The following is a 25,662-nucleotide window of genomic DNA, read 5'->3' on the forward strand; positions in this document are numbered from 1 at the left end:
TGACGCCACCGTGTGTGACTTTACTGCATTAGAAACAGGACTCTATTGCTAGAGACCAAACAGCGACAGAGACATTCCTGGGAGAATTCCCTTTGTTCCAGAGCCTTTGTGACGGTTTAACCTGCTCCCTGCAGGAGAGCGATGGGTGGCTTCAAGGGGCCTTTCCTCTGCTTTCCCAGGAGACTCGGCCTGTCCCTGGCACTGCACTGGCCTCAGTTCTGCTGCAGAAATGGACTTTGGGATCATGGAGTGGGCAGAGGACCCTGGGGCCAGCCTCCACACTGCAGAGAATAAGCACACTGGGGCTGTTCAGTGGTGGTAGGTCCCTGGCCAGAGGGACATCATGGGTTGCAGACTCTAAAGAAGCCACAGGCCTGAGCTCCAGCTCTGCCATCGATGGTGTGACATTGGCCAGGAGCAAGTCTCTGTTTCCTCCTCTGAAAATGGGAATGGCAACCCTGTCTGGCAGCCCTGGCGGTGTCCCTCCAGTGGAGACAGACTGTGTGAAGAGGTGCAGCCCAGGCCTGGCCAGCCCAGTCCTTCCCCTTCAAGGCCTTGAGGCACCTCTTCCCTCGTGGAACCAGTTTTTGCTCTTTTCTCTTTTGACCACGCCCCTCAGTCTGACCCACAGGCAGTGTGTCAACCAGAGACCTCCAGAATCGTCCTCAGTGTAAAGGCCGCGCACCTCATCTGTTCCTAACGTGGCCTCCCTAGCACCAGTAGGGAGGATGCAGGGTGGAACTGGCTCACTGACTTGGGCCTCCCCTGCCTTCACAGCTCAGTGGGGCTCGGCCTCCCCTCTCCCGCATCCTCTTGGGAAGGCCCAGCTGCCCAGTGCACGCCCCTCTGGCAGCTCCAGGGCTTCTCTTAGGCCAGTTCTCTCGGGGCCTCTCTGTCTGACCTGGTCCCTGTGGCCATGGGAGCACGAGGCTGAGAAGCTGGAGAGGGGAAACCACCTCCTGGGAGTGGAGGGGCGCTAGCAGTGGCCCAGGTTATTTTACAGGAGATGGTGGCACTCGGGGCCCACAGGACAGCCTCTTCCCACGCTGCTGCAGGGCTGAAGGAATTCCCGGTGGCCTGCAGGCCAGCTGCAGCTTCCACACTTGGGCCCTTGCTCTGAGGAACAGCAATGTCCTGGCTGAGGCTGTGGCCAGGAGTGGCCTCCAGCCTCCCGCGAGGTGACAAGGCGTGGACAAGCAGCACAGTCTGCACCTGCAGCTCTACAGCCCAAGAGCCATGGGGCAGAGGCCGGTGCAGGCCGAGGACGGGAGTGCCCCTGCTCCTGGGCACAGGCAGTCAGGAAAGGCTGAACCAGAGCTGGCTCCTGCCCTCACTCGAGGTCCACTGGGCTACACTCGCCGGCCAGGCTACGGCGCCGTCATCACGCTCTGCTCGCCATGGTCCACGCTCCAAAGGCGATAAAATTCAGCGAAGTCCACGTAGGGCTCCACACGGCCGTCCTCCCCAGGCGGGAGCGAGTGGGCGGGCCGGGAGCGGAAGAGGCCGCCATCAGAGCTGGAGCTGCTGCTCTGGGTGCGCGTGTCGGTGGACTGCAGGGTCAGCGTCGGGCTCTGGCTGCAGGGACAAGAGGGGAGAACCACTCTGGGATGGCTGGGTCAAGGGGGCCTTGGTCCCCGGCCTGGGGACAGAGCATTCCCTGACTCACCAGGCCCTTGGGCCACAGGAATCTCTGGCAACAGTGGCCGCAGAAGGACAGATAAAATGTCAGACATGTGTCTTAAGGACTGGCCGCATGTGGCTGTTTAAATCAACTCAGGCTGAACAGAACACCCGGTTCCAGTGTAGAAGCAGCCACTCCTGGTGAGTGGCTCCTGTGGGACAGGCAGACACACACCCCTGCCAGCCTCCCAGTCTGCCTGGCCACGCCTCCACCCCACCCCACCCTCGGCCCACTGAGCACAGGCAGCCAGTCCCTTCCAGACACCTGCCTCCACTCCCCTCCCCCTGCTCCTTCCCTGGCCACACAGGGATAGGTGCCCATGCTCTCCAAGGCCCTGGACATCCACCTTCTCTTACACAGAACTATCTGTTAGCCGCTGACCTGTCAATGCCCAGGACACCCAGCTCAGGCACAGGGCCAGCCCTGGTGGGACCCAACCAACTCTCGGAGCTGGGGAGGGACGAGGCCGCACAGCCCAGGAGGCCAGAGGCAGAGGATGCTGAGTGTCCTGTCTTATCCGGGACAGTCCACGGCCATCAGGCTCTGCCTTGTGGACACAGCTGGTGGCTTCCTGGGGCAGCCCCACAGGGGTGAAGGATCGGCCACCCTGACCCTGTGCTGGAGGTGGAGCTTGGCTGCCTGGCAGGCTCCCACCAGCAGGGGCGGCCACAGCAAGGACAGCAAGGACAGCAGGGGAGGAGGCAAGGGAAGGAAGGACCCCTGCAGAGTGGAGGAAAACAGGCCACTCCCTCCTTTCAGCCACTTGTAATTGGCCACATCCTGTCAGCCACCCTGGGACGGGCTGGGTGTGGCATCTCTATTATTCGGTGCTGGAATGTGGAAACCAGATTTGTCGTTCCCCCCTTCCTGGGGTGGGGGGTGTGTGGGTGGTGGACACCAGGCCTGTCAGGCAGCTCTGCACGGAGGTGCCCCCTGGATCCCACCCAGGCTGCGGCCTCCATGCACCCCTCTTAATCTAGACAGCCCCCTCAGAAGCTGGACTCTGGGCATCACAGTTGAGAGCAGCAGCCGTGCCAGGCCAGGCCACAGGGAGAAGAATGAGAGCATGTCCCGGTGAACAAAAGCCAGAACACAGGCCCCAGCAGGCAGAGCAGCGGGCTGGCACCTTCAGCAGCCCCGCTCCCTGGCAGTCCCCCTGCAGACTCCCCCAGGTCCAGCTTCATCCAGCTGCTGGACCAACAGTGCCACCTCTTCCTGCCCAGGGCTCTAAGGAGATCTCCCTCAGCCAGGGCCCCAGGGCTTGCCTGTGTTCTCTCCCTGGGGCATGAGGGCTTACTTGGTGAGCGTGGGCGTGGCTTCATCCAGGGTGGAAGCACTGTGGGCCCCATTGACCATCTGGCCCTGGGAGGGCATGACGAGGGAGAGGGTCACGCTAGTCTTGCTGGTGCTCTGGGCACTCGAGTAAGGCACGGACACGGGGTACACGCGGCCCCCTGCAGCTGTAGGGGGAAGAGAGCATTGGGCACCAGATCAGGAGGAGGGGTAGGGCTACTCTGGGGCCTAAGGAGCACCTGGGGGCTGAAACCCTTCAAGCCCTGGCGCAGTCCTTGCCCCTTGGGGCAGCCCAGGAGTGTCCCTTGGCAGAGACTCTTCCAGACAGGCTGGGACCTCCCTCCACCAGGGAAGCCACTGGTGCTCAATGGAATCAAGGGCCCGGCTTCCCGTGGATGATCCAAGGATGGTCTGCTCCTAGTGGATCTCGACCCAATGCAAACATGGCTGCAGGAACAGTGAGCCTGAGAAACTCCAGCAAGCCCAGGGGCACAAAGCATCAGCGATGCCTGGGCTCCAAGGTTTCCTTGTTTAAAAAAGAAAAGGAAGTCAGCCCTGAGGAGCCCAGTGATGCCTTGGGAGGGACACCCCAAGGCACGACCACCTCTGTGCTTATGATTTAAGAATTAAAAGGAAAAAGGAAGAAAGTAACACGTCTCCCCTGTCCAACAAGGCCAGAGACAGAGCCAGATGCTGCGGCCTGACCATCTGTCCAGTACCTAATCTTACCCAGGTCCCTTTGCTCTGAAACTGTTTCCTCTTCCTGTCCTTACGGTTGCTCACAAGGACTACAGCAAGCAATGCAGGTCAGGATCTGGCCTCGCGGGCCCTCAGCCAGGGGTGCTATCACCTTCATGTGCCTCTGTGACACTGCACACCACCTGTTCACCCCTTAGGTCTGCAGGAGGACAGGGCAAGTGGTGCTACCCTCATTTCACATACAGAAGGAATAAAGGGGCAACCAGGTGTAAAGGCGCATGCCTGTAATCCCAGCAGCTTGGGAGGCTGACGTAGGAGGATTACGAGTTCAAAGCAGGCCTTAGCAGCAAGACCCTAATCATGGGGCTGGGGATGTGGCTCAAGCGGTAGCGCGCTCGCCTGGCATGCGTGCGGCCCGGGTTCGATCCTCAGCACCACATACAAACAAAGATGTTGTGTCCGCCGATAATTAAAAAATAGATATTAAAAAATTCTCTCTCTCTCTCTCTCCCCCCCACTCTTTCTTTAAAAAAAAAAAAAAAAAAGACCCTAATCAACTCAGTGAGATCCTGCCTTTAATAAAATATAAAAAATAGCTGAGGGGGCTGGGGTTGTGGCTCAGTGGTAACGCGCTTGCCTAACATGTGTGAGGCACTGGGTTTGAGTCTTAGCACCACATACAAATAAATAAAATAAAAGTTCATCAACAACTAAAAAAAAAAAAAAAAAAGAGCTGAGGATGTGGCTCTTGGTTAAGCATCCCAGGTTCAATCCCTGGTACCAAAAAATAAATAAATAAAACAAAACAAAACAACAAGGGGCAGCTCAGAGGCTGGAGGTCAGGGGCTGGGTTAGAACTGCAACCCAAACCTCCTAGCTCCACCTGCACTCCAGGTGCGAGTCCAAGGCTCAGCGGCTCTGCACCCACCTACAGCCTCTCTATAAGGTACACATACCTGGGGCCTGGGTTGGTGTGGGCTGGCTCATTTCACCCAGCGGGTAGCCAAAGTTCCTCACCAGCAGGGTCATGTCCTCGTGCCGTGGGCAGAACTTGGCACGCTCCCCACCACTGGCGAAGGTGTCACCATGGATGCGCTTCACCCGGTCCACCACAGCCTGGGCCACTGCGTCCAGGGAGGTCTGCTTGGCGAACTCAGTGTCAATCATTGCAGCAATCTCCTGGGGACAGGGCAATGAACCTGGTGAGGAATGAGGGGTGGCCAAGGGACTGGGGGTGGTCACTCCAGAGCCTTCTTTGAGAGACTTAGGTTTTACCAGACCAGCAGGTGGAGGAAGTACCCCGTTAGCCAAGCCAATAATCTGGGCTTGTCAAGGCATTCAGGATAATCCTTCTGGAACTTTCTCATTAGCAAAAGGCAAAAGATTTATATGATCCAAAGAGAAACCAGAGTATTAAGAGTATTAAGAACTTTCTCATTAGAAAAAATGTGTGACCTTGTGACCTCTCTGATTGTTTAAATGGGTAATATCCACCTTGCCGGTCATCATGAGGGTTACATAACACAGACGTGATAGCACTCTGCACACTACCACGGGGCCCAGTGTAGATGCACATCAGTAAGGAATTCCTTCTGGAAAGACTTCATGTAGGCTATGATGCACCAGATCAGGCATTTTATTAGCAATTAGGGATGTGGAACAAAGACACTGTTCTTGCCTTCAGATAAATCCCCTGTCCAGCATAATCTAGAACCCAGTAGAAGCCACTGGAAAATTCTATTGATTAGACAAAAAAAAATGAAAGAAAAAGAAAACCACACTGATGAAAACATCAAAAATGGATCCAATCCCATTTTACTCAGGAGGCTGAGGCAGGAGGGTTGTAAATTCAAGGCCAGTTTTAGTAAGGCACTCAAAATAAACAATAAAAAGGGCTGAGGATATGGCTCAGTGGTAGAGCTAGTACTGACTCAGTCCCCAGTACCAAAAAATAAAAAATTAGAAGCACAAAATCCTCTACATGAGGGCTGGCTACAGCCTGCTCCCCCATTACTGGGCCAAGGGTGCTCTACCACGGAGCTCTGTACACAGTCATTATTACTTTTTGAAACAGGGTCTCACAAAGTTGCTGAGGCTGGTCTTGAAGTGTAATCCTCCTGCCTCAGCCTCCTGAGATGCTGGATAACAGGCATCACTACTGCACCCAGTCTTTGGCTCCAGCTTCTTGGAGGCAGGAAGGGAGGGCAATTAAGGGCAATGTCCTTGACCTGGACCTGGACCTGGACCTGAGGAACCCAGCTCCACTGCCATCAGCGGTGTCACCTCAGGGAAGATCCTGAATAGAACTAAGTAAGCCACCGGCCCCTCTTGTTAGGAGGCTGCTGGGATGAATAATAAGATAAAATGGTGGGAAAACCTTGAGCACAGGGATCAGGGATAGTCAGGCACTTAAGACTTCTTCCTTTTAGTGAAAAAGGATGAGGCAGAAAAGGTGAGCCTCCCATCATACCCACTGCTGATGGAGGAAGACACCAAACACAACCCAAGGCTAGGCGAGGGCGGCCTCCTCCTGAACACCTGCCTGCAAGTCCCACTTCCTGCCATGGTGCAGAAGAAATAAACCACTCCATGTTCCCACGCCTGACCTCACCACGGTCCCTCCAAGGGAGATGTCACCCTCCCCATCCACTACAGGAGGGAGGACACTCTGGTGTTCTGACCAGGAACTGAAGCCCCAGAGAACCACTCCTGGAAAGGGGAACAAGCCTGACCCACTGCCCTCCTGGGCCCAGGCCTCTGTCCAGCACCCCAGAGCAAGGCTGCCAGGGGGAACTCACTGCCCTCTTGCCCTCTGCCCTCAGGCCTGAGGGCCCTGGGCGCTGATACTGCTGCTCACCCAGGAACAGAGCTTTGGGAGGGACAGGTGTTTTCAGAGCTATGGGCTTTTCTTTTTGGTGGTGCTGAGGATGGAACCCAGGGCCCCATGCGTGCTAGGCAAGTGCTCTACCACATCCCCAGCCCAAGCTCTGGGCTGTCCCTTCCCTCAGCTCTGCACTCAGAAAAGGTGTCTGGTGATGGCATCTGGGGATCAGTGCTCTGGGCTGCCAGGGGAGCACCCACCCTGCAGGCCAGCCAGTCATGCCCCGTGGTTGCCAGCTCTGTCCCGACCAGCTCACCTGGTTGGCTTGGCCAGGCCCATGGGCAGCCTCCAGGGCCTTGTACAGCCCCTCAGACATCAGGACCAGGAAGCCGGTCACCCCGTCCAGAGGCTGTGCACCATGGATTTCTGGCTCTGCGATGATGGGTTTGGACTTGGCAGCACTATGGGGAGAGAGTGGAGGGAGGACTTTGTGTGGAAAGGTCTCCAGGTGAATGTTGAGTCTGCTGAGGGGAAGAATCTACACCCAGAGTGTAAAATAAAACGCATGAGTTGGTGAGAGGGAAAGAAAGAGAGGCAAGAGAAAGTGAGTTGCTAGAATAAAGCTCAGAGGGCAAGAAAAACTGGCAGGCTGGGGGGTCAAGACAGCAAAGGCCCAGTGCTGGCTTCTGGCCCTGCTCCATCCTCCTACCCCCAAGAGCTCAGCCCTGGCAGGCTGCAGGGCAGAGCAGCAAGAGGTAGCATGTGCACACTTGTGTGTTCTCTTTTATACCAGTGATTGACCCCACGGGCACTTAACCACGAGCCACATCCCTGCCCTTATGAGATAGTTTCACTAAATTGCTTAGGGCCTTGCTAAGTTGCTGAGACTGGCTTTGAACTTGTGATCCTCATGTCTCAGTCTCCTGAGCCACTAGAATTACAGGCAGGCACCACCGTGCTGGCTAGGAATGGCTGCCTCTTAAAGTCTGCGCCTCTTGCTATTACTGGGGCTCCACCAAAACAGATTCCCATGCTGACTAAGGGCATAGGGACTATTTCTGATGTGCGGGTCATTAGATGTAAAAAAAAAACTCTAGTGTGTGTGCACATGAGGATGTGCCTGGTAACAATACTTGGAAGAGAGAAGTCTAGTGTATCCTGAGGGTTGGTCAGTTGGGGGCTACTCAGGTAAAGAATCCTATGGGAATCCCAGCAACCTCCACTGCAGGTGTGCGGGGAGGAGGGATGCACATTCTTTGTGAAAACAGGGGGTCGGTGTAAACTTAGCTCTAACCTCACCGAGCTGCATACATTAAATATACACAGCTTTTGTGTGTCAACCGGACCTCAATAAAGGGTGAGATCAGAACGCCAGGAAAGTGTGTCCAAACTTGTGGCAGCCTGCTTCTCAGTTGCCACAAAACACAAACTTATGCAGAGGCACATGTATGCACACGTGCACAGACATCTGTGGGCAGGACACACGAGAAACTAGAAGGCTCTGGGTGGGGGTCCTGGCTGACTTTCACCACACACATCCTAAGGCCTGTTCAACGCGCTTTAACCACAGACCCACTTTCCTTCTTTTTGTAGTACTGGGTTGGTTTTTTTTTTTTAATATTTATTTTTTAGCTACAAGTGGACATAATATCTTTATTTTATTTTTATGTGTTGCTGAGGATTGAACCTAGTACCTCACACATGCTAGGCGAGCGGTCTACCTTTGGGCCACAATTCCAGCCCAGGATTTTTTTTTTTTTTAGTATAAATTTTTTTAGTTGCACATGGACACTATACCTTTACTTTATTTACTTTTATGTGGTGCTAAGGATTGAACCCAGTGCCTCACATGTGCTAGGCAAGTGATCTCCACTCAGCCACAACCCCAGCCCTGTGGTACTGGGATTTTTAGACAGGGTCTCACTGTTTTTTTTTTTTTTTTTTTTTTTTTGGGGGGGGTACCAAGGATTGAACTCAGGGGCACTCAACCACTGAGCTACATCCCCAGCCCTTTTTTGTATTTTATTTAGAGACAGGGTCTCACTGAGTTGCTTAGTGCCTCGCTATTGCTGAGGCTAGCTTTCAACTCGCAATCCTCTTGTTTTAGCCTCCTGGGTGGCTGGCATGTGACACCATGCCCAGCTTTGTTAAGTTTCTGAGCCTGACCCGGAACTTGCAATCCTTCTGCCTCAGCATCCCAAGTAGCAGGGGGTCACCACACCCAGGTACCACAGACCTAATTTTTTTCTTCTTTATTCTTTTCTTCCATGGTACTGGGGGTTGAACCCAGGGCTTTGTGCATGCGAGGTAAGCACTCTACCGACTGAGCTACATCCCCAGCCCACCAAAGACCTAACTTTCAAATAAAGCAAAGAGAACCCCACAAACTAGGGACAAAGGTTCTAAACTTGCTTTCCTAAACCTTGGGTGGACAAGGAGTTGAAACTAACCCACGAGGCCTGCCTGCAGCTGGGGTCTCTGGCAGGATCCCTGTAGCCCTGGCTGTGACTGGTGACCTACAAGTGCACAGGCGTGTCTGCCCAGCCGTGAAGGTCAGCCGGCAGGTGAGGACACATGCTCCAAGTTCAGACTGCCTGGGATCCAGGCCCGCAGCAACCATCCTTAGCCCTGAGACTGGTGGCCACCTCAGTTTCCTCCTAGGAACATGCCTATGGGGTGGTGACAGCATGCACGTCACTGCTGAGTGGGAGGTCCATGTCTGAGGAGCTGTGCAGGGTGGACTCAAGGGCTCGCCATCACTACTACTGCTAATTTGTTGCCATGAGGACCTGGGTGACACCCAGAAGGGAACTGTCCCTGGAGGGAAATGGATAACTAATCTCAACTCTGGCCTTGCCTGTCACAGGCAGCATCCACCAGCCATCCATCCCTATCCATGCCAGGTACCTCATGCCAGGTACATCCATGCCAGGTACATCCATGCCAGGTGCTTCATGCCCCAGACTCTGGGGCACTACCGCTGTCTTGGGCTTTGGCCCAGCGCCCTACTATGACACCGTGCCGGTCTGGCTTCACAGACCCCAACTCTGCTAGGCTCGGGTCCCACCCTACACCAACCTCTCTGGGAGGAAGACAGAATACCCTTGTGCTCTGAACTAGTTCAACTGTACCCACCCCTGCAGCCTGAAATCTGCTTCTGCCTCAGACCCTCAAGTCTTACAAAGAACTGGGGGCAGCTGGGCTGGCCACCTACCTGAGCAGGTCAATGTCAGTGTAGCCATACTTGACTTTATAATCTCCAATGCGCCTGGTACTCTCCTGCCCACAGATGATCCCCACTTGCTTGATCTTTCCTGCATCCAAACCTACCAGAGGGAGAACAGTGCACATGAAAAACCAAGAAAAGGGGACAGAGACAGATCCACAAAGACGAGGAGTGAGGACCCACCAAGAAGGAAGTGAAGACGTCAGGGCACTGGAGAGCAACCTAAGGTCCCTTGCTGTCCTCAGCCTCACTCCCATGAGAATGCCCAGGCCCCTCCTCCACACACCGCGGCCCCGCCCACCACAGCCCTGTCTGCCTTGGGAGCAGCAAGCTGCCCTCAGCGGCCTCCATGTCTGTCACATCTGCCAGGAGCTCAGGGAAAGAAGGAAAGTTAGGCAGCGGCTGGAATCTCAGGGTTCCTTGGCTTTTCTCAGTTTCTGTCAATAACAGTGAGTACTACTATGTGCCAGGTACGTTAGGGAGCATTTTCATGTAATTTTAACTCTTTTAACCCTCACAACACCCTGGGGTAGGTGTTACTACCATTCTCATTACAAAGATGAGGAATCTGAGGCAGAGAAAGCTTGAATATGTCCCCGAATCACCACTTAGTAAGCAGCAGAGCTGAACAAAGCCCCAGGCAGGCTGGTCCCAGGGTCTCGTGGCTCTTCCACTATGCACCTGTCTGCCTGCCACCAAAGGAGGACAGGGGAGTTCAAGAGCCAGTCTCCTCTCCTATTTATCCCTCAGCTGGGCGCCCCCTCTTACCCAGCTGCGAGAGGCGGAAGAGCTCATCCTCATTCTCTGTGGTGTGGTCCACGTTTAGTTGGGTCACCTGCAACCCGTCCACTGTAGATTTGCATAGAAGTGCCCGGTTCGTACCTGCAGTAGAATTTGAACAGCTGACCAGAGACTTAGCGGAGGAGGAGAGGAACCCATAGCCCAGAGGGATTTAGGCCTCGGGCCCTGGAAAGGCCTTTCCTCCTTCCCTTCACTGCCCACAGCTGGCATCTCATGCCTGCATCTGCCCACCTCCAGGTGGGACGCGACACACGGTGGCAGTGAGAAGGAAACAGGGGATGGCCTTGAGACACTCTGCGTCCAAAGCATCCACGTGTGTGGACCCTGAAGCCAACCTTCCTCCCCCTGCCTGGATGGGTGAGCAGCTCACCTACATTGGCGACGTAGAGTTTGTTGTTGAGAAGGACGGCCACCACGGCCATGGCTCCTCCTGAAATCTCCCTCTCCAGCGCCTTGAGCCTCTCAAGGATCTTCTGATACTGAGGAGGCAACTGGTGCTGAGGGACGCCCTGCAACCCACCACCAGAGGTCAGGGCAGGGCTGGTCCTCGAGGGCCAGCTGACCAACCCCCTCCTACCCTTGGGAGCAAGGATGTGAGCCCCGGAGGACAGATGGTCTGTGGCACCACCAGGAGGGAGGCCTGGGCTGAACCCCAGGGAGTGGCAGTGACCCAGCTCGGTGGTGGCCCCACAGGTGCTGGTGGGTGACAAGAGGGATAAGTGATGAGGCTGGGGACTGATTTAGGCCTTGGGCCCTGGAAAGGCTTCTCCCCCTGCCTTTCACTGCCCATGGCAGGCCAGGGAGGCCCCTTGAGGACAACCCCTGGCACCCCCCAGCCTCTCCATCAGGATCTGTTCCCTGAGCTCCTGCTGCTCTGGCCCAGCATGCGAGCGACACAGTGGAGGTGTCTGGCCCTGACCTCCTCGGGTGCGTGGAAAGAGTACCTCTGGCAGCTGGGACTGGAGGCTGGCCTTCTCAGCCAGGGTGTCGTCGATAGACTCCAGGAAGCTCCTCTCCACCACATCAAAGGCCTGTGGGGACAGAGAGGGGGCAGAGCCTGGCTCAAACACCACTGCACCTGACGCCAAAAACGTCCCTACTGATGACGCCGTTGTCATGTGACAGGGGCTTTGCACACAGCAGTCCTGTCTCACAAACTGCAAGGCACCCAATGCTTCCTGCAAATCACCTCTGACAAAGAACTTAGGCCCAAGGGACAGGCACACTGCACGGGAGCCATCGTAGAAGGGACAGCAAGACAGGCTCAGGGAGGCAGGACCAGAGCACAGACCTAGAATCAGACTGGCAGGGTGTGAACTCCAGCTCCGCCACCTTGGGCTCCTCAGCTGCAGAACGGGACCACAAGGTTCTGAAGTGAGATGAGCTTCCCCAGCCCTCGGCACATCTCCGGCACAGAGGAGGGCTGGGCACAACCTCTGCAGGAGCAGGGTGCCTTTCCCAGGGCTTCTGCAAATCCTCCTGCTCCCTGGACACTGGTGACACTGACACCTTCCCTGGGGTGTGGGGCCTGCTGAGAACCACTGGCCCAGAAGCCCTAGGGCCCAGGAGGACAGCCTCACCTCAGGCAAAGGCCTCCAGCTATGCTTTGAAGAGCCCCCAGGAGGGCTCCCCACACAGCAGCAGCAGAAAGGCAGACTCCCCCTGGGGGGCTGGGACTCACCAGCCTCCCCATCAGGAACTGTTCCCTTAACTCCTGCTGCTCTGGCCTTAACACCACATAAAAATAAGTAAATAAAATACAACTAAAAATACATTAAAAGAAAAAAGGCAGACTCCCAGCAAGCGTGGGGAGGCCAGGCCCCCGAACACCCACCCAGGACTCTCTGCAGTCAGAGGCGAGCACCTGACCACATCCAAGGAAAGGAGTCGCTCTAAAGCACCTACAGGCCTGGCTGTACCCACCCAAGCTTCAGCCCGAGCCCACAACCCTGGCTCCCCTTCTCCAGCCGAGCTGCCTCCTCGGCCAGCCAGTCGCAGGAGGGATGGCTCCTCCCTGCCTGGCCCTACACTCCCTGGGAGCAGCGAGTCCCTGCCGCTGGGAAGGGCTTCCAGGGCTGACCCTGGGTGGGATGAAGAAGCCAGGAGTCTTCAGAACAATCCTGTCACATTTCACAGTTGCAGAACCCGAGTTCTGGAGGGACGGGGAGGACACACAGTGGGCGAGGGTACCACAGCAGCCTGCACCCCGTACCTGCAGCAGTACCCGCCGCACGTCAGCCTCAGTGTGTTCGGCGTTGAGCTGGCCGAGCAGGAGCTCTGCGGACAGCCGCTGGGCAACAAAGTTGGTCACCCGGTTGCCATCGTAGCCATTGAAGACCCCATAGAGGAAGCAGTTGTTCTCACTCCTGGCGGAAGCAAGGCACAGGAGGCCTGAGACCAGGGCCTCACAGGCAGCGGGGGAGAGGGAAAGGAACTGGGGAGACTAAGGTAGATCAGCTGCAGCTTCAGGTACCCACTGGGGTCCCCCCACTTTGGCTATCATGTCACTGTAGCTGTGCTCTCTTGGGATGCCCTCCCCCAGCTGTATCAGGCCTTGAATTACACACGGAAGGGACCACAACAGAGGCCACTCCTGTAGGCCACATCTCATCAGCAAATCCCACAAGACAGTGGCAAGACTGGCGCCTTTTCTTGCTTACAAACCAACTTCCTCCGCCAAAAGCAAGGCCAGCATGCACACCTGAACTTGAGCCAGCTGTCCTCTGGAGGGTGGCTCTCGGTGCCCTTGCCATCAGCAGAGTAGATGCGGTTGGAGGCTGATCCCACTCCAGAGAGGTGGCAGAGTGGCAGGTCGTCTGTCCAACTCGGTTGCTGCTCCTAGAAAAGGGGGCCAGGAAGCCATGAAGTCACCTTCCCAGGGCACACCCCATCTCACTTTCTTTTTTTTTTGGGGGGGGAGGGGGTACCAAAGATTGAACCTGGGGGCGTTCAACCACTCAGCTATACCTCCAGCCTTTTTTAGTTTTTATTTTGAGACAGGGTCTCCCTAAGTTGCTGAGGTTGGCTTTGAACTTGCAATCCTCCCCGCTCAGCCTCCCGAGCGGCTGGGATCACACAAGTGTGCACCACCTGCTTCCCTTTACCTTCTTTCCCAACAAAATCCTAGCAGGCCCAGCAGAGCCTGGACCCCACCCCCTGCAACACGCACAGAGGGCTCCACTTCTTTCTGGAGAACAGTGATGCTTCTGTGAACAGACACCTGAGGGGGCTTTGTTAGTCCGCAAACTGGAGGTCTCCACCAGGGAGCTGTGCAGCAAATGCCCCCACAGCCCCACTCCTCCCTGCAGAGCTTCTGACTGCGTGCACAGGAGTCCCCTGGCACCGGCTACACCTGCAGGTCTCAACGTCCAACCTGGGCACAGCCCTGGACATCTGCCTGGTAAACACCTCCCCACATGGGACTCTCACTGGGGCCTGAACTTGAGAAACTCCCACTTACAAGCTGGCCGCAGACCCTCTCCCTGACACTGGGGCCTCTGCTGCTGGCATCCTCCCCTCTGCCCCTCCAGCTTGTCCTCCTGGGCCAACACCTACAGCCCTTAGCCCTGCGCACACCCTTCTCCCTCCACGCAGAGCACCCCGCAATTCTTGCCCAGCAATCCTCCACGTCCTCTGGCTCAGGAGCCTTGTTCTGGGGGACTCATTCTACACGCCATTCCACCCTCCGCCTATCCGCATCTGACTCCCACCCTACGCCACACACTATCACTGCGGCTGACTTGTGCGTGCTCACACAGGTGTCCAGGCCCTGATCTGTGATGAACTTCCTGTATCTCTATGGGGTACGTACGCTCTGAGTAGCTATATCTTGATAAGCCCAGAGACAACCCAAAACCCGGCCCAGGTGTGATTCCTACTTCTTGCCTGGCCTCTCACCTGAGCACCACCCCTGGTTCACACAGGTCCTGCCACTGTGTTGAACTAGAGCAAACTAAACAACTGAACAGGGCCTCTGCCACCCAGCCACATCCGCAGCCCTTTTTATTGTTTGAGACAGAGTCTTGCTAGTTTGCTGAGGGTCTCACTACATTGCCCAAACTGGTATCAACTTGCAATCCTCCTGTCTTGGCCTCCTGAATAGCTGATATTAAAGGCATGTGCCATGGGCCGGGGATGTGGCTCAAGCGGTAGCGCGCTCGCCTGGCACGCGTGCGGCCCGGGTTCGATCCTCAGCACCACATACAAACAAAGATGTTGTGTCCACCAAAAACTGAAAAATAAATATTAAAAAAAAAATTCTCTCTCTCTCTCTCTCTAAAAAAAAAAAAAAAGGCATGTGCCACCACAGCAGGCTCTACGTCTAGCTTTTGTGACTATTTTCATCTTTTGTTTATTTACATACTTAGAGGGAATTGCTTTATTACCTTTTCCCCCCATTTTAAATGCTTTTATGCTACATTTATCTATTTCAGTGTTTTAGTTCTACATTTAGTACACAGGAGCAATTTTGGCAGGGTGTGGGAGTCTATTTTATTCTTAAATTAACACGTAGTAAAATTCACTTTAAGAGTCCTGTTAACACATGGAGAGATCACTGCAACAGCTGGGCACAGTGGTGCATGCCCCCGATTCCAGCAACTTGGCAGGCTAAGGCAGGAAGATCCCAAGTTCAAGGCCAGCTGGCGCAACAGTGAGACCCCTGTCTCAAAAAAATAAAGGGTTGAAGTAGTGGTAGAATACCTGTCTATTATGTGTGTCCCCAGTACAAGGAAAAAACAAAACAAAATAAAGCATGTAAGTGAAATCATGCAGTGTACATTCACGTTACCTTCTGTACTAGGGATTGATGCCAGGGATGCCCTGTCACTGAGCCACCTCCCACCCCCTCTTCCTTTTTATTTTTTGAGACAGTATTTCACTACCACTGAGCTACATTCCCAGAGGAGGGCCCCACCTTTCTTTTTATTTTGAGATAAGGTCTCACTAAGCTGCCAAGGCTGGCCTTGAACTTGCCATCCTCCATCCTCCTGCCTCAGCCTACTGGGTGGCTGGGATTATGGGCGTGCATCCAGTGCCCTCTGAGGCTGGCTTCTTTCATCCACACCATGCCCGAGACCCCTCTGTGTGCTCCTGTGCACACCCACAGCTGCTCCTCATGCTGCAGACCATTCTCTGAGCAGTGGATGTTTACTTACTCATCCACCGGAGGGCACAGGGCTGATTCCAGGGTTTAGTGATCATTAACAGTGCTGCTATAAACATTCACATTTGGTTCTCTGGGGTAAATACCCAGGGGTGGGACTGATGAGTCATACGGTGAATGTGTGTTTATCAGACTCTGCCAAGCGGTCCTCCAGAGTGGCTGTACTGGCTGCACTTCCCCCTCCCCGCTGTGTGGTTTCATTTGTTGTTTTGGACTTCCAGGAGGCTGCAGGCGCTCCTCCTGCTTTAATTCAAACTTCCCTCAAGGTCAATGATGTTGAGTTTCATGTGCTTATTTGCCACCTGTCTCTCTGCTCAAGCATCTGAGCCTTAAGCCCCCTTTTAATGGAGTTTCCTTAACTATTGAGTTTTTTGAGTTCTTACTGCCTCAGCAATAGCAAGGTGCTAAGCAACTCAGTGAGATTCTGTCTCTAAGTAAAATACAAAATAGGGCTGAGGATGTGGCTCAGTGACTGAGCCCCTGAGTTCAATCCTCAGTACCAAAAATAAATAAATACATAAATAAATAAATTCCCAGTCCACAGCCGTTCACTCCACTCCCTCAGCCGTGTCTTCTGCAAAGCAGGCTTTAGTTTGATGGTATCCATCTCACCAATTTTTTTCCTTTCATGGTTCACACTTCTGGAGTCCTAAGAACTTTTTGCTCAGGCTCGGGTCAAAAAGATCTTCTGTTTTCTTCTGAAAGTTTTTAGTTTTACATCTTACAGATCTGTGATGTATTTTGAAATAATCTGTGTAGAAACTAGGAGCTTGAGGTTCATTTTTTTTTTTTCCTGCACATGATATCCAATTATCCCAACACCATCTGTTGAAAAGATTAGCCTTCCTCCACTGAATTACCTTTGTTTGTCTGTCAAAGTTGACTGGCCACATTATATGGGTCTATTTCCAGACTCCACTATTTTACTGATCTGTGTGTCTCTCTGCCAATATCACAGTTTATTACCTCAGCTTTATTACTGTGGTTTTATGGTTAAGTCTTAAAATCACACAATGTGATTCTTCTAATTTTATCCTTTAAAAAAAAAACATTTATTTTTTAGACATAGTTGGACACAATACCTTTATTTTGTTTATTTATTTATTTATTTTTTAGAGAGAGAGAGAATTTTTTAATATTTATTTTTTAGTTTTCGGTGGACACAACATCTTTATTTTTATTTTTAATGTGGTGCTGAGGATCGAACCCAGGGCCTCGTACATACTAGGCAAGTGCTCTACTGCTGAGCCACAACCCCAACCCTAACTTTATCCTTTTTCAAAATTCTTTTGGTTGTTCTTGTCCTTTGCTTTTCCATATAAATTTTATTTTTAAAATCTTGTTAGGAATTTTTTATTTTTTGGTTTACTGGGGAATGAACTCAGGGGCATTGGACCATTGAGCCACATCCCCAGCCCTATTTTGAATATTATTTAGAGACAGGGTCTCACTGAGTTTTCACTGAGGCTTGTTTTGAACCTGCAATCCTTCTGCGCCACTAGGATTACAGGTGTGCACCTCCCACCTGGTCTTGTTCGGAATTTGATTACACCTGTTTTAAACCCATGGGTCAATATGGGAAGAACCGGAATCTTCACTGGCTGGTTCTTTTAAATCCATCAACATGGCATGTCTCCATACTTATTATGTCATTTTTTTTTTTTTTTGTACTGAGGATTGAACTCAGGGGCACTCAACCACTGAGGCACACCCCCAACATGTTTTTTTGTATTTTATTTATAGAAAGAGTCTCATTAAGTTTCTTAGGGCCTCAATAAGTTACTGAGGCCGGCTTTGAACTCGTGACCCTCCTGCCTTCAGCCTCCCAAGCCACTAGGATTACAAGCATGCACCACCACGCCCAGCTTGACCTGTCTCATTTTAAAGCAAAATAAATATCTCTCTTTACATAAATGGGAAATTAGGTCTTGGGAACCCACCTGTGATATTATGTGATTATAGTACATTCAACTAATATATTCATTCAACAAACATCTGCTGAGCATTTGCAACAGGCTGGCAGGACGATCCCAAGTTCAAGGGCTTCTGGCATCTTAGCAAAACCTTGTCTCAAAATAGAAAATAAGGGCTGGAGTGTAGCTCAGTGGTAGAGCACCCTGGGTTCAATCCTCAGTATTGAAAGAGAAAAACAAAGGGTTGATTGAGCTCATCCTGTGAGATGAACAATACAAATGCATCACCCACGATGCAAAGCCTGTCATGGATACTGCAGTCACTGTGCCTCTTCTGCCGCATTCTAACTCCCACAAGGGGCAGGAACAGGCATCCAGGGCTGGAATCTTTCTAACAATCCATACTTTCCAGCAAAAAGTAAACATTACCCAAACAATTTATGGGCCAACTCGATATTAGAGATACACTATTAAAAAAACTAGTGAAGTTGTCTTGCCAAGAAGGAAACTATTCAAATTGGCAACTGCAGGGCTCGCCACATTGGTATCATGGCACAAGGACAATTCACCTGGAAGCACTTCATGGGGGTGCCCAGGGGCAGGAAGTTGTACTGACAATTTGTCATATTTGGCTGATGTGGGAATAACAAATTCTCCCAAACTAGAAAACCTATGTACGTGACAATGATCAACCTACTCGGCAAGCACCTTGTTTCTGAGGAAGTCTGCTGAACAGTGAGTCAGACTAATATCTAGCTACTTCCTTCTTTCTTCCTTTGTTTGGTACTAGGGATTAAATCCAGGGGTGCTTTACCACTGAGCTACATCCCTAACCCTTCTTATGAACTGGGTTTGTTCAACTTGAAAAAAATAATCAAGAAAACAGAAATTGATTAAGACTTTTTTTGGGGGGGATGGGGAAGAGGTACTTGGGATTGAACCCAGGTGCACTGTACCACTGAGCTGCATCCTAGTCTGTCTGTCTGTCTGTCTATCTATCTATTTATTTGTTGTGGTGCTGGGAATTGAACCCAGGGTCTTGTGCATGTGAGGCAAGTACTCTGCCAACTGAGCTATACCCCCAGCCCTCATTTTACTTTTTTTTATTTTGAGACAGGGTCTAAGTTGCAGAGTCTGGCCTCAAATTTGCAATCCTTCTGCCTCAGCTTCCTAAGTAGCTGAGATTACAGGCATGTGCCACCACACCCAGTGATCAATACTTTTTAAATATGCTATAAATGTATACTTTAGTCAGTCCCAATGCCAGCATCTTACTTAGTAGGAAAGACAACAGAAGAGACTTTCCCATTATGACTAGGAACCCATTATGATCAGAAACCCAGCAAGAATGCCTGTTCTCCCCATTACTTAACATTCAACTGGAGGAGTCAACCCATGCACGTAGACCAGAGAAAAGATAAGCGCATAAGAACTGAAGGGGGGAGGGACTATCTGCATTTGATATGATAGCATACCTGGAAATCCTAAAGAATTAATTAAAAATTAACTCAATAAAAGAAATTAAGTGGCAGGATAGAACGTTAACACACAAAAACCAACAGCCTTCATATATTAAATGAAAGACGGCAGCTAGCTGCCTTCTCAAAGTTCCTATCTGCTGTTAACTAAACCAGCAACATCTTCCCGTAAGTCCTGATGTGTCAGTGTCCCCCAACCACACTCCTGCAGAAAACTTTTAAATCTAGATTTATATAGGTCAATTCTGTCTTCATGCTCTCATCCCAGGAGGCTGGCGCAGTACTGAACACTGCCCTCTCACACCAACAACCTCACGCAGCCTCTATCCCGTGCAGATAAAGCCACCTACGCAGGGTTCCAAATGACTGTTGTAAACTGTAACCAGACCAAACTCCTGGGAAGCTAACCAACCCACTTCTGGCAGGAGGGGCCCACACCAAACACAGAAGAGAATGACATTTCCACCAAACACTGCATTCCTGGAAGGCAGGAGACAATCTGGGACCTCAAATAAAGAAGCTCTGACCCCACAGGTACAGTCCCAGAGACAAGCACACTTAAACAACTATAGATATACATGTCTCTTGCTGAGCAAAGTCCTACTTACTTTACATTGGCATTCTTTAAACTTTAAATACCTAGCTAGTTTGTCTCGATTTGCTATTAAAATAAAGAAGAAAAAAATTACCCAGAGAACATATTTAAAAGCGCGTCTGTCTCGGTCTTATCTAGCTGGTGCCAGGGATCAGGGTTTCCCAAACCTCAATCATCCCTACACCTTCTTCAATAAATTTTATACTTTTCATTTTATCTTTAAATTACCACATTTTTTTCTCAAAAAAAAAAAAAAAATTGGAGGGGGGTTCCCAGGGATTAAACACAGGGATATTTGGCCACCAAACCATATCCCCAGCCCTGTTTCGTTTTTTATTTAGAGACAGGGTCTCACTGAGTTGCTTAGCACCTCACCACTGCTGAGGCTGGCTTTGAACTCATGATCTTCCTGCCTCAGCCTCCCAAATTGCTAGGATTACAGGCACACGTTTCTACACCCAAATGATTTCATTTTTGAATGTAAACTTTCCCTGTATTATAAGTAGAAAACCAGTAGTACTTGCCATTCTATTAGATTAAAAAAGTCAAGACAAAACAAAGCTATTCATTCTAGCTGGACCCACTGCTTGCTACAGACTGAGCAGCAGTCCCACTGTTTTGTTTGGGGTTTTTCATGCTGGGCATTGAACCCAGGGTCCCAAATGTGCTAGGCAAGCATTCTATCATGGAACTATGTCCACAGACCTTTTTTTATTTTGAGACAGGGTTTTGCTAAGTTGCCCAGGCTGACCTTGAACCTGTGATCCTTCTACCTCCTGAGTAGCTGGGACTACAGTACGTCACCACACCTAGCCTATTTTATGTTTTTAAAAAGGGAGATTAGCAAATATCAGAAAAGAGAATGACATTTCCACCAAACACTGCACTCCTGGAAGGCAGGAGACAATCTGGGACCTCAAATAAAGAAGCTCTGACCCCACAGGTACAGTCCCAGAGACTGGTAAGACCAAATCAAGTCTTTCCCTGGAGAACATCAGAAATCTGAAAACCGAAAGGCAAGGAGCTTTCTCAGCTTTTAAGATCAGTTTTATTCCCTGTCCCTCCAGCACACTCTGAACCAGCTCATGGAGGCCCAGACTCGGGGCACAGGGCTCAAACCCTGGAGCCCCTGCCCTGAGACTCTCTCCCCGTGGCCTCACCTTGGCACTCTGTGTACATTCAGCCTGTGGCTTCTGTCCATTGTCACACTAGAGCCTGGTGGGTTTTTTTTTTCTTTTTCTTTTTTTTGTACTGGGGATTGGACTCGGGAGCACTCAGCCATTGAGCCACACCCCCCAGACCTATTTTTGTATTTTTATTTAGAGACAGGGTCTCACGGAGTTAGTTGCTTAGTGCCTCACTAAATTGCTGAGGCTGGCTTTGAACTCACAATCCTGGCTCTGCCTCCTGAGCCACTGGAATCACAGGCGTGCGCCACCATGCCCAGGCAGCGCCTGGTACTGTTAATTAGCTCCCTTAGTCCGCTGACTTAAGTACCTGCACTTTCTGTTTTATGATGTCTGCAGAGGGTATGTTACAAGCTAATTAGCATTTTTTTTTCCTAAGTAGTACCGAAAAATACTGATGTGTCCTTACCATAATGGTGTCTCAGGTTCACTAACAAAAGGGCATTTTCTTGTGTCATTTGGGCCCTCCTTTGGTGGCAGCCCTGCCTGGAAGGTGGTCCTTAGAGCACCTCAGACACTGACTCAGTAACAGGTGGCCCAGAATTCCAGGAGGTCCCACCAACAGGAGACTTCGCAGTGTGGAGGCCGAGCTTCGAGCTTTCCCATCTCATCTCTGACAGGAGTCACCCACGCAAGGCACCCAGGGCCCTCCACCAGCAAGCCTGCCAAGGCTTGTCCCCCCACTTTGGAACAGCTTCAAGAAAGGTCACGTTTGCTATTCTCAAGCCGCCCACCCGCCCTGCCATCCCTGAGGCATGCTTTCTCCCACATCCCCAAATGCCAGGCGGTGAGCTCAGGGCACCAGCCTCCAGGAAGCTGAGAAGGGGGCGACTCTTGCTGGCACCCTCAGCACAGAGCTGTTCGCACACGACAGTGAGCACAAGGGCATTCCCTCCTCCGCCGTTCAAAGGAAATTTATGAGAAATATGGCAAAAAGAGAAGGCTGCTCAAAAGGGTCCCACGCCGACCTGACTTTGTGTCCAGAAGCCCTATTTGGCATGAAGAGCTTCTGCAGAGACCCATTTAACCTGCCAGGGGCTTCCGAACACCTGAGCAGGTCTGTTTGGGCATGAGCTCTACACACGCACATGTGTCGGTGTCACACTGAGAGCAAACACCCACGCTCATCTCCAACTCCTGGGTCGCACATGAGGACAAAGCACAATTCCAAGCTCAGGGCTCAGCCTCCATGTCAGATTATGGTGTGAAAGGCCAAGTGTTCCTGTGCTGAGAGCACCCGGATGTCTGAGGCAAAAAGGCACTCACAGGGGGGACTAAAGGCCTCCGGGAAAGTGGCTCAGCGACAGGGACAGCAGTTTCTCCTCTCCAGAAAGCCTCCAGCCATCTCTATCCTGCTGAATGACCCACTTCTCCAAGGCCAACTCCCTCCTAGCCTCCACTGCCCCAAGGGTTTCCACCAAAGGCCCCCTGAGCTGTGATTACAGAGGCCCTAGCACACACCTGTAGGGGTACTTAGGGGACCAGGGCAGCAGGTGGACTGCATGACTGACTGCCTCTGAACAGCTACAGGTGACAGCCTAATGGATGTTTTTAAAAGATGTTTTTACTTTTGTAGGTATATACTTATTTTAATAGAAAAAAATGCATGACTAGCACCTGTGATTTCATAGATGTAATTGCTTACAACACGCATGTCTAAGTTTAAAAAATTGATTTCAACCTCATTATCTTGTATTTAACTTTTATTTTTTTGGAGACAGGGTCTCACTGTGTTGCCCAGGCTGGCTTCAAACTCCTGAGCTCAAGTGACTTCTGGTCTCAGTTTCCAGAGAGGCACACACCACAGTGCCTGGACAACTGTTTTTTCTCTCAGGACTGGGGACCCAACCCTGGGCCTCAGGCTTGCTAGGCAAGCGCACCACCACTAAGCTACATCCTCAGCCCCTGTTTTAAAATTTTATTTTGAGACAAAGTTTTGCTAAGTTGTCCAGGCTGGTTTCAAATTTGCAATCTATGGCCTCACCTTCCCAAGTAGCTGCGGTTACAGGCGGACCCCATGATTTTCTTTTTATACTTACATGACCGTCCTCAAACACTTGTCCTCCCTGGCCACAAACCATAAAAGGCACCAATGTTGTTCAAAACTAATTTTGAAGCCCTTCTTGGCTTTTCTTCCTCTGCCATGCCCCCAACATCAGTAAAACACACCAGCTTTTCTGCCAAAATACTGCTGGACTCTGAGACTTCCAACCACTCCTGCTACCAGCTGGCCAAGCCACTGTCCTATCACACCTAGATTATTCTAGTAGCCACTTGGCAGGTACCAGGTTTCCATTCTTGCCACTAAAAAGAGGGTTTTTCTCTGATCATAAATCACACCACATTAGGCCCCTACGACCCAGAAGCTTCATATCATGCTTAGGATGGAATCCAAAGGCTACTCCAGCACCCACAGACCTGAAAGGGCCCAGCTTCCCTGGATGGTACTGACCCAACGTGATCCTTTCTAGCCACACTGGCCTTCTTGGGAGTCCTGAAAAGGGCAGGCCTTTGTACCTCCAACTCCCTTCCCATGTCCCCCACTTCATCTCATCAAAAACTGACATGTCATCCCCTGCCAAAAATGGCCCTCCACCCTTGTGTGTGCCTCACAACACACCTGCGGTTGGATCAGAGACACTGTGCCGTCACGATCATCTGTGTGGGCTCAGGGCTCACTGCCTGTCTCCACACATAAGCTTCACCACAGCAATGTTCCTGTACCTGCAGGCAACTACCACATGGTGAGTGCTCAGTGACACTGGAGGGGACAAACAAAGACATTCAAAAGCAGGATTAAAGCTGGAAGTTCATGGCTAGAGTGTGACCATGCCAGGCTAGGGGAATAATGTGAGTTCATTTAACACCAGCAATATTCCCAGGAACCTTCTTGGTTTGGAGAAACTGAGGCTCAGGGATAAGTGACTTGCCCAAGCCCATCTGTTTTATCAGGCTGAAAGGGCTGGGTTTTTTTTGGGGGGAGGTTGTTTTTTTTGGTTTTTTGGTACCAGGGATTGAACCCAGGGGCGTTCAACCACCAAATCCCAGCCCTTTTTTATATTTTATTTAGAGACAGGGTCTCACTGAATTGCTTAAGGCCTCACCAAGTTGCTTTGAACTTGAGATTCTCCTGCCTCAGCCTCTCAAGTTGCTGGGATCACAGGGGTGCACCACTGTGCATGGCTGAGGGCTGGATTCTTTAGAACATATCAAGCTTTCTCTGAAAGTCTTTCTTCAAAAAGATGTGTTAAGGTATCAATCCACCTAGGGAGGAGGTGAAACTCTTCAGGATGATGTTCCGCTCTGCCAACATCAGGGTACAGCCTGGCAAGCTCCAAATCAGCAAACCCCCACCCTTGCCTGCAATCCCACTGCCCCAGTCACTTGAGATGGCTGCACTGCTCAACACAGACTGTGGTACCCATTCTAGCCTGGGAAAGGCTTTCCAGACACCTGATGCATACATATTTAAACACATGTCCCCCTGGAATGTCCCTCCTTTCCCCTGCCTGGCAAGCTCCAATGTCCTTTAAAGCCTCTGCAGTTCTCTGCTATCTGCCCAGGGCTCCTAGCTGACCCAGGTCTACATTCTCAAGAGTGCCTTACCCACCGTGCCAGTGGTATAGGCTCCTTCACAAAGTTGAACTGCAAACACAGTAAGAGTGGACACCAGGCCTCACTCATCTTCACACCTGCAGGGCCAGCAGCCACAGAGCAGGTGGCTAAGCACAGGTGTTTGAGATGCTCTCAGCAGACTTGGGTCAGAGGCCAGGTCAGCAAGGCCTACACTATGGACTAGACCCTCACACCCCCTGTAAGTAGGAACGTCCTGGTTATTATGAGGCCAGGAGGGACCTTGTATAGACAACCCTGCCAGCCAGCCCCTTGCCTTACATCAAGATGCTATGTTTTTAACGCAATTCTTATTTATTTATTTATTTATTTATTTATTTGGATCAGAGGTTAAACCCAGGGGTGTTTCAACACTGAACCATATCCCCAACCCTTTTTAAAAATTATCTTGAGGGGCTGGGGATGTGGCTCAAGCGGTAGCGCGCTCGCCTGGCATGCGTGCGGCCCGGGTTCGATCCTCAGCACCACATACAGACAAAGATGTTGTGTCCGCCAAATACTAAAAAATAAATATTAAAATATCTCAAAAAAAAAATTATCTTGAAACAATGTCTCACAAAGTTGCTGAGGCTGGCTTTGAACTTGTGATCCCCCTGCCTCAGCCTCCTGAGCCGCTGGGATTACAGGCATGTGCCACCATGCCCCACGACACAATTCTTTCTTTAAAAAAGCCCACCACCATCCAGAGAAGCACATTCTAGAGCTCATAAAGCTGAACTTCTATCTAACTCAGGTCCCTTGGGCCCAATTACACCTAGGAGGGAGGGAAGCTGGCAGCCACCCTGCTCTGCATGATCCAGATGACCGTTTGCTCCTCAGCAAAACAGCTCAGTCTGCCCTATTTACCACTTCTTCCCAGTCCTTCTTTCTTAAGGGTGCAATCAAGCTAGTGTTTCCTGGATGCTTTCTACAATGAGGACATTTATACAGGGGCCCTGCCCTCCAGGAGTTTACAGAGCAGAGGGCCAGAACTCTCTGCTTCCAGGCTACACAAAGTCCACATTAGCATGCAGCAGTGATGGCCACCCCTCACGCACCAGCTCCAAGGCTTCAAGACCCTCCCAGACTCCACCAGTGGAACTCCACATCATGTACAACCACAAGAATGGGACGTTATACCCCAGTGTGTATATGTCCAAATACATTCTACTGTCATGTATAATTAAAAAGA

At 51.5% G+C, this 25,662-nt stretch overlaps 1 protein-coding gene across 2 annotated transcripts in view; it reads right to left on the bottom strand.

Annotated features, from left to right (window-relative positions):
* The window catches only part of Tab1 (TGF-beta activated kinase 1 (MAP3K7) binding protein 1), a 26,777-nt gene continuing 1,115 nt past the window's right edge, over nucleotides 1–25,662 (bottom strand). The window contains exons 2-11 of one of the 2 annotated variants that reach the window (XM_015501897.2): nucleotides 13,223–13,359; nucleotides 12,734–12,887; nucleotides 11,466–11,552; nucleotides 10,892–11,030; nucleotides 10,489–10,602; nucleotides 9,709–9,820; nucleotides 6,811–6,955; nucleotides 4,630–4,852; nucleotides 2,979–3,141; nucleotides 1–1,575 (exon numbers count right to left, since the gene is read on the bottom strand). In XM_015501897.2, the coding sequence (XP_015357383.1) occupies nucleotides 1,368–1,575; nucleotides 2,979–3,141; nucleotides 4,630–4,852; nucleotides 6,811–6,955; nucleotides 9,709–9,820; nucleotides 10,489–10,602; nucleotides 10,892–11,030; nucleotides 11,466–11,552; nucleotides 12,734–12,887; nucleotides 13,223–13,359 (1,482 nt within the window). In that variant the 3' untranslated portion in view covers nucleotides 1–1,367. The other variant, XM_048803118.1, reaches the window with a different exon arrangement.

The sequence above is a fragment of the Marmota marmota genome, unplaced genomic scaffold, assembly GCF_001458135.2.
Source record: "Marmota marmota marmota unplaced genomic scaffold, marMar, whole genome shotgun sequence".
NCBI lineage: Eukaryota > Metazoa > Chordata > Mammalia > Rodentia > Sciuridae > Marmota > Marmota marmota.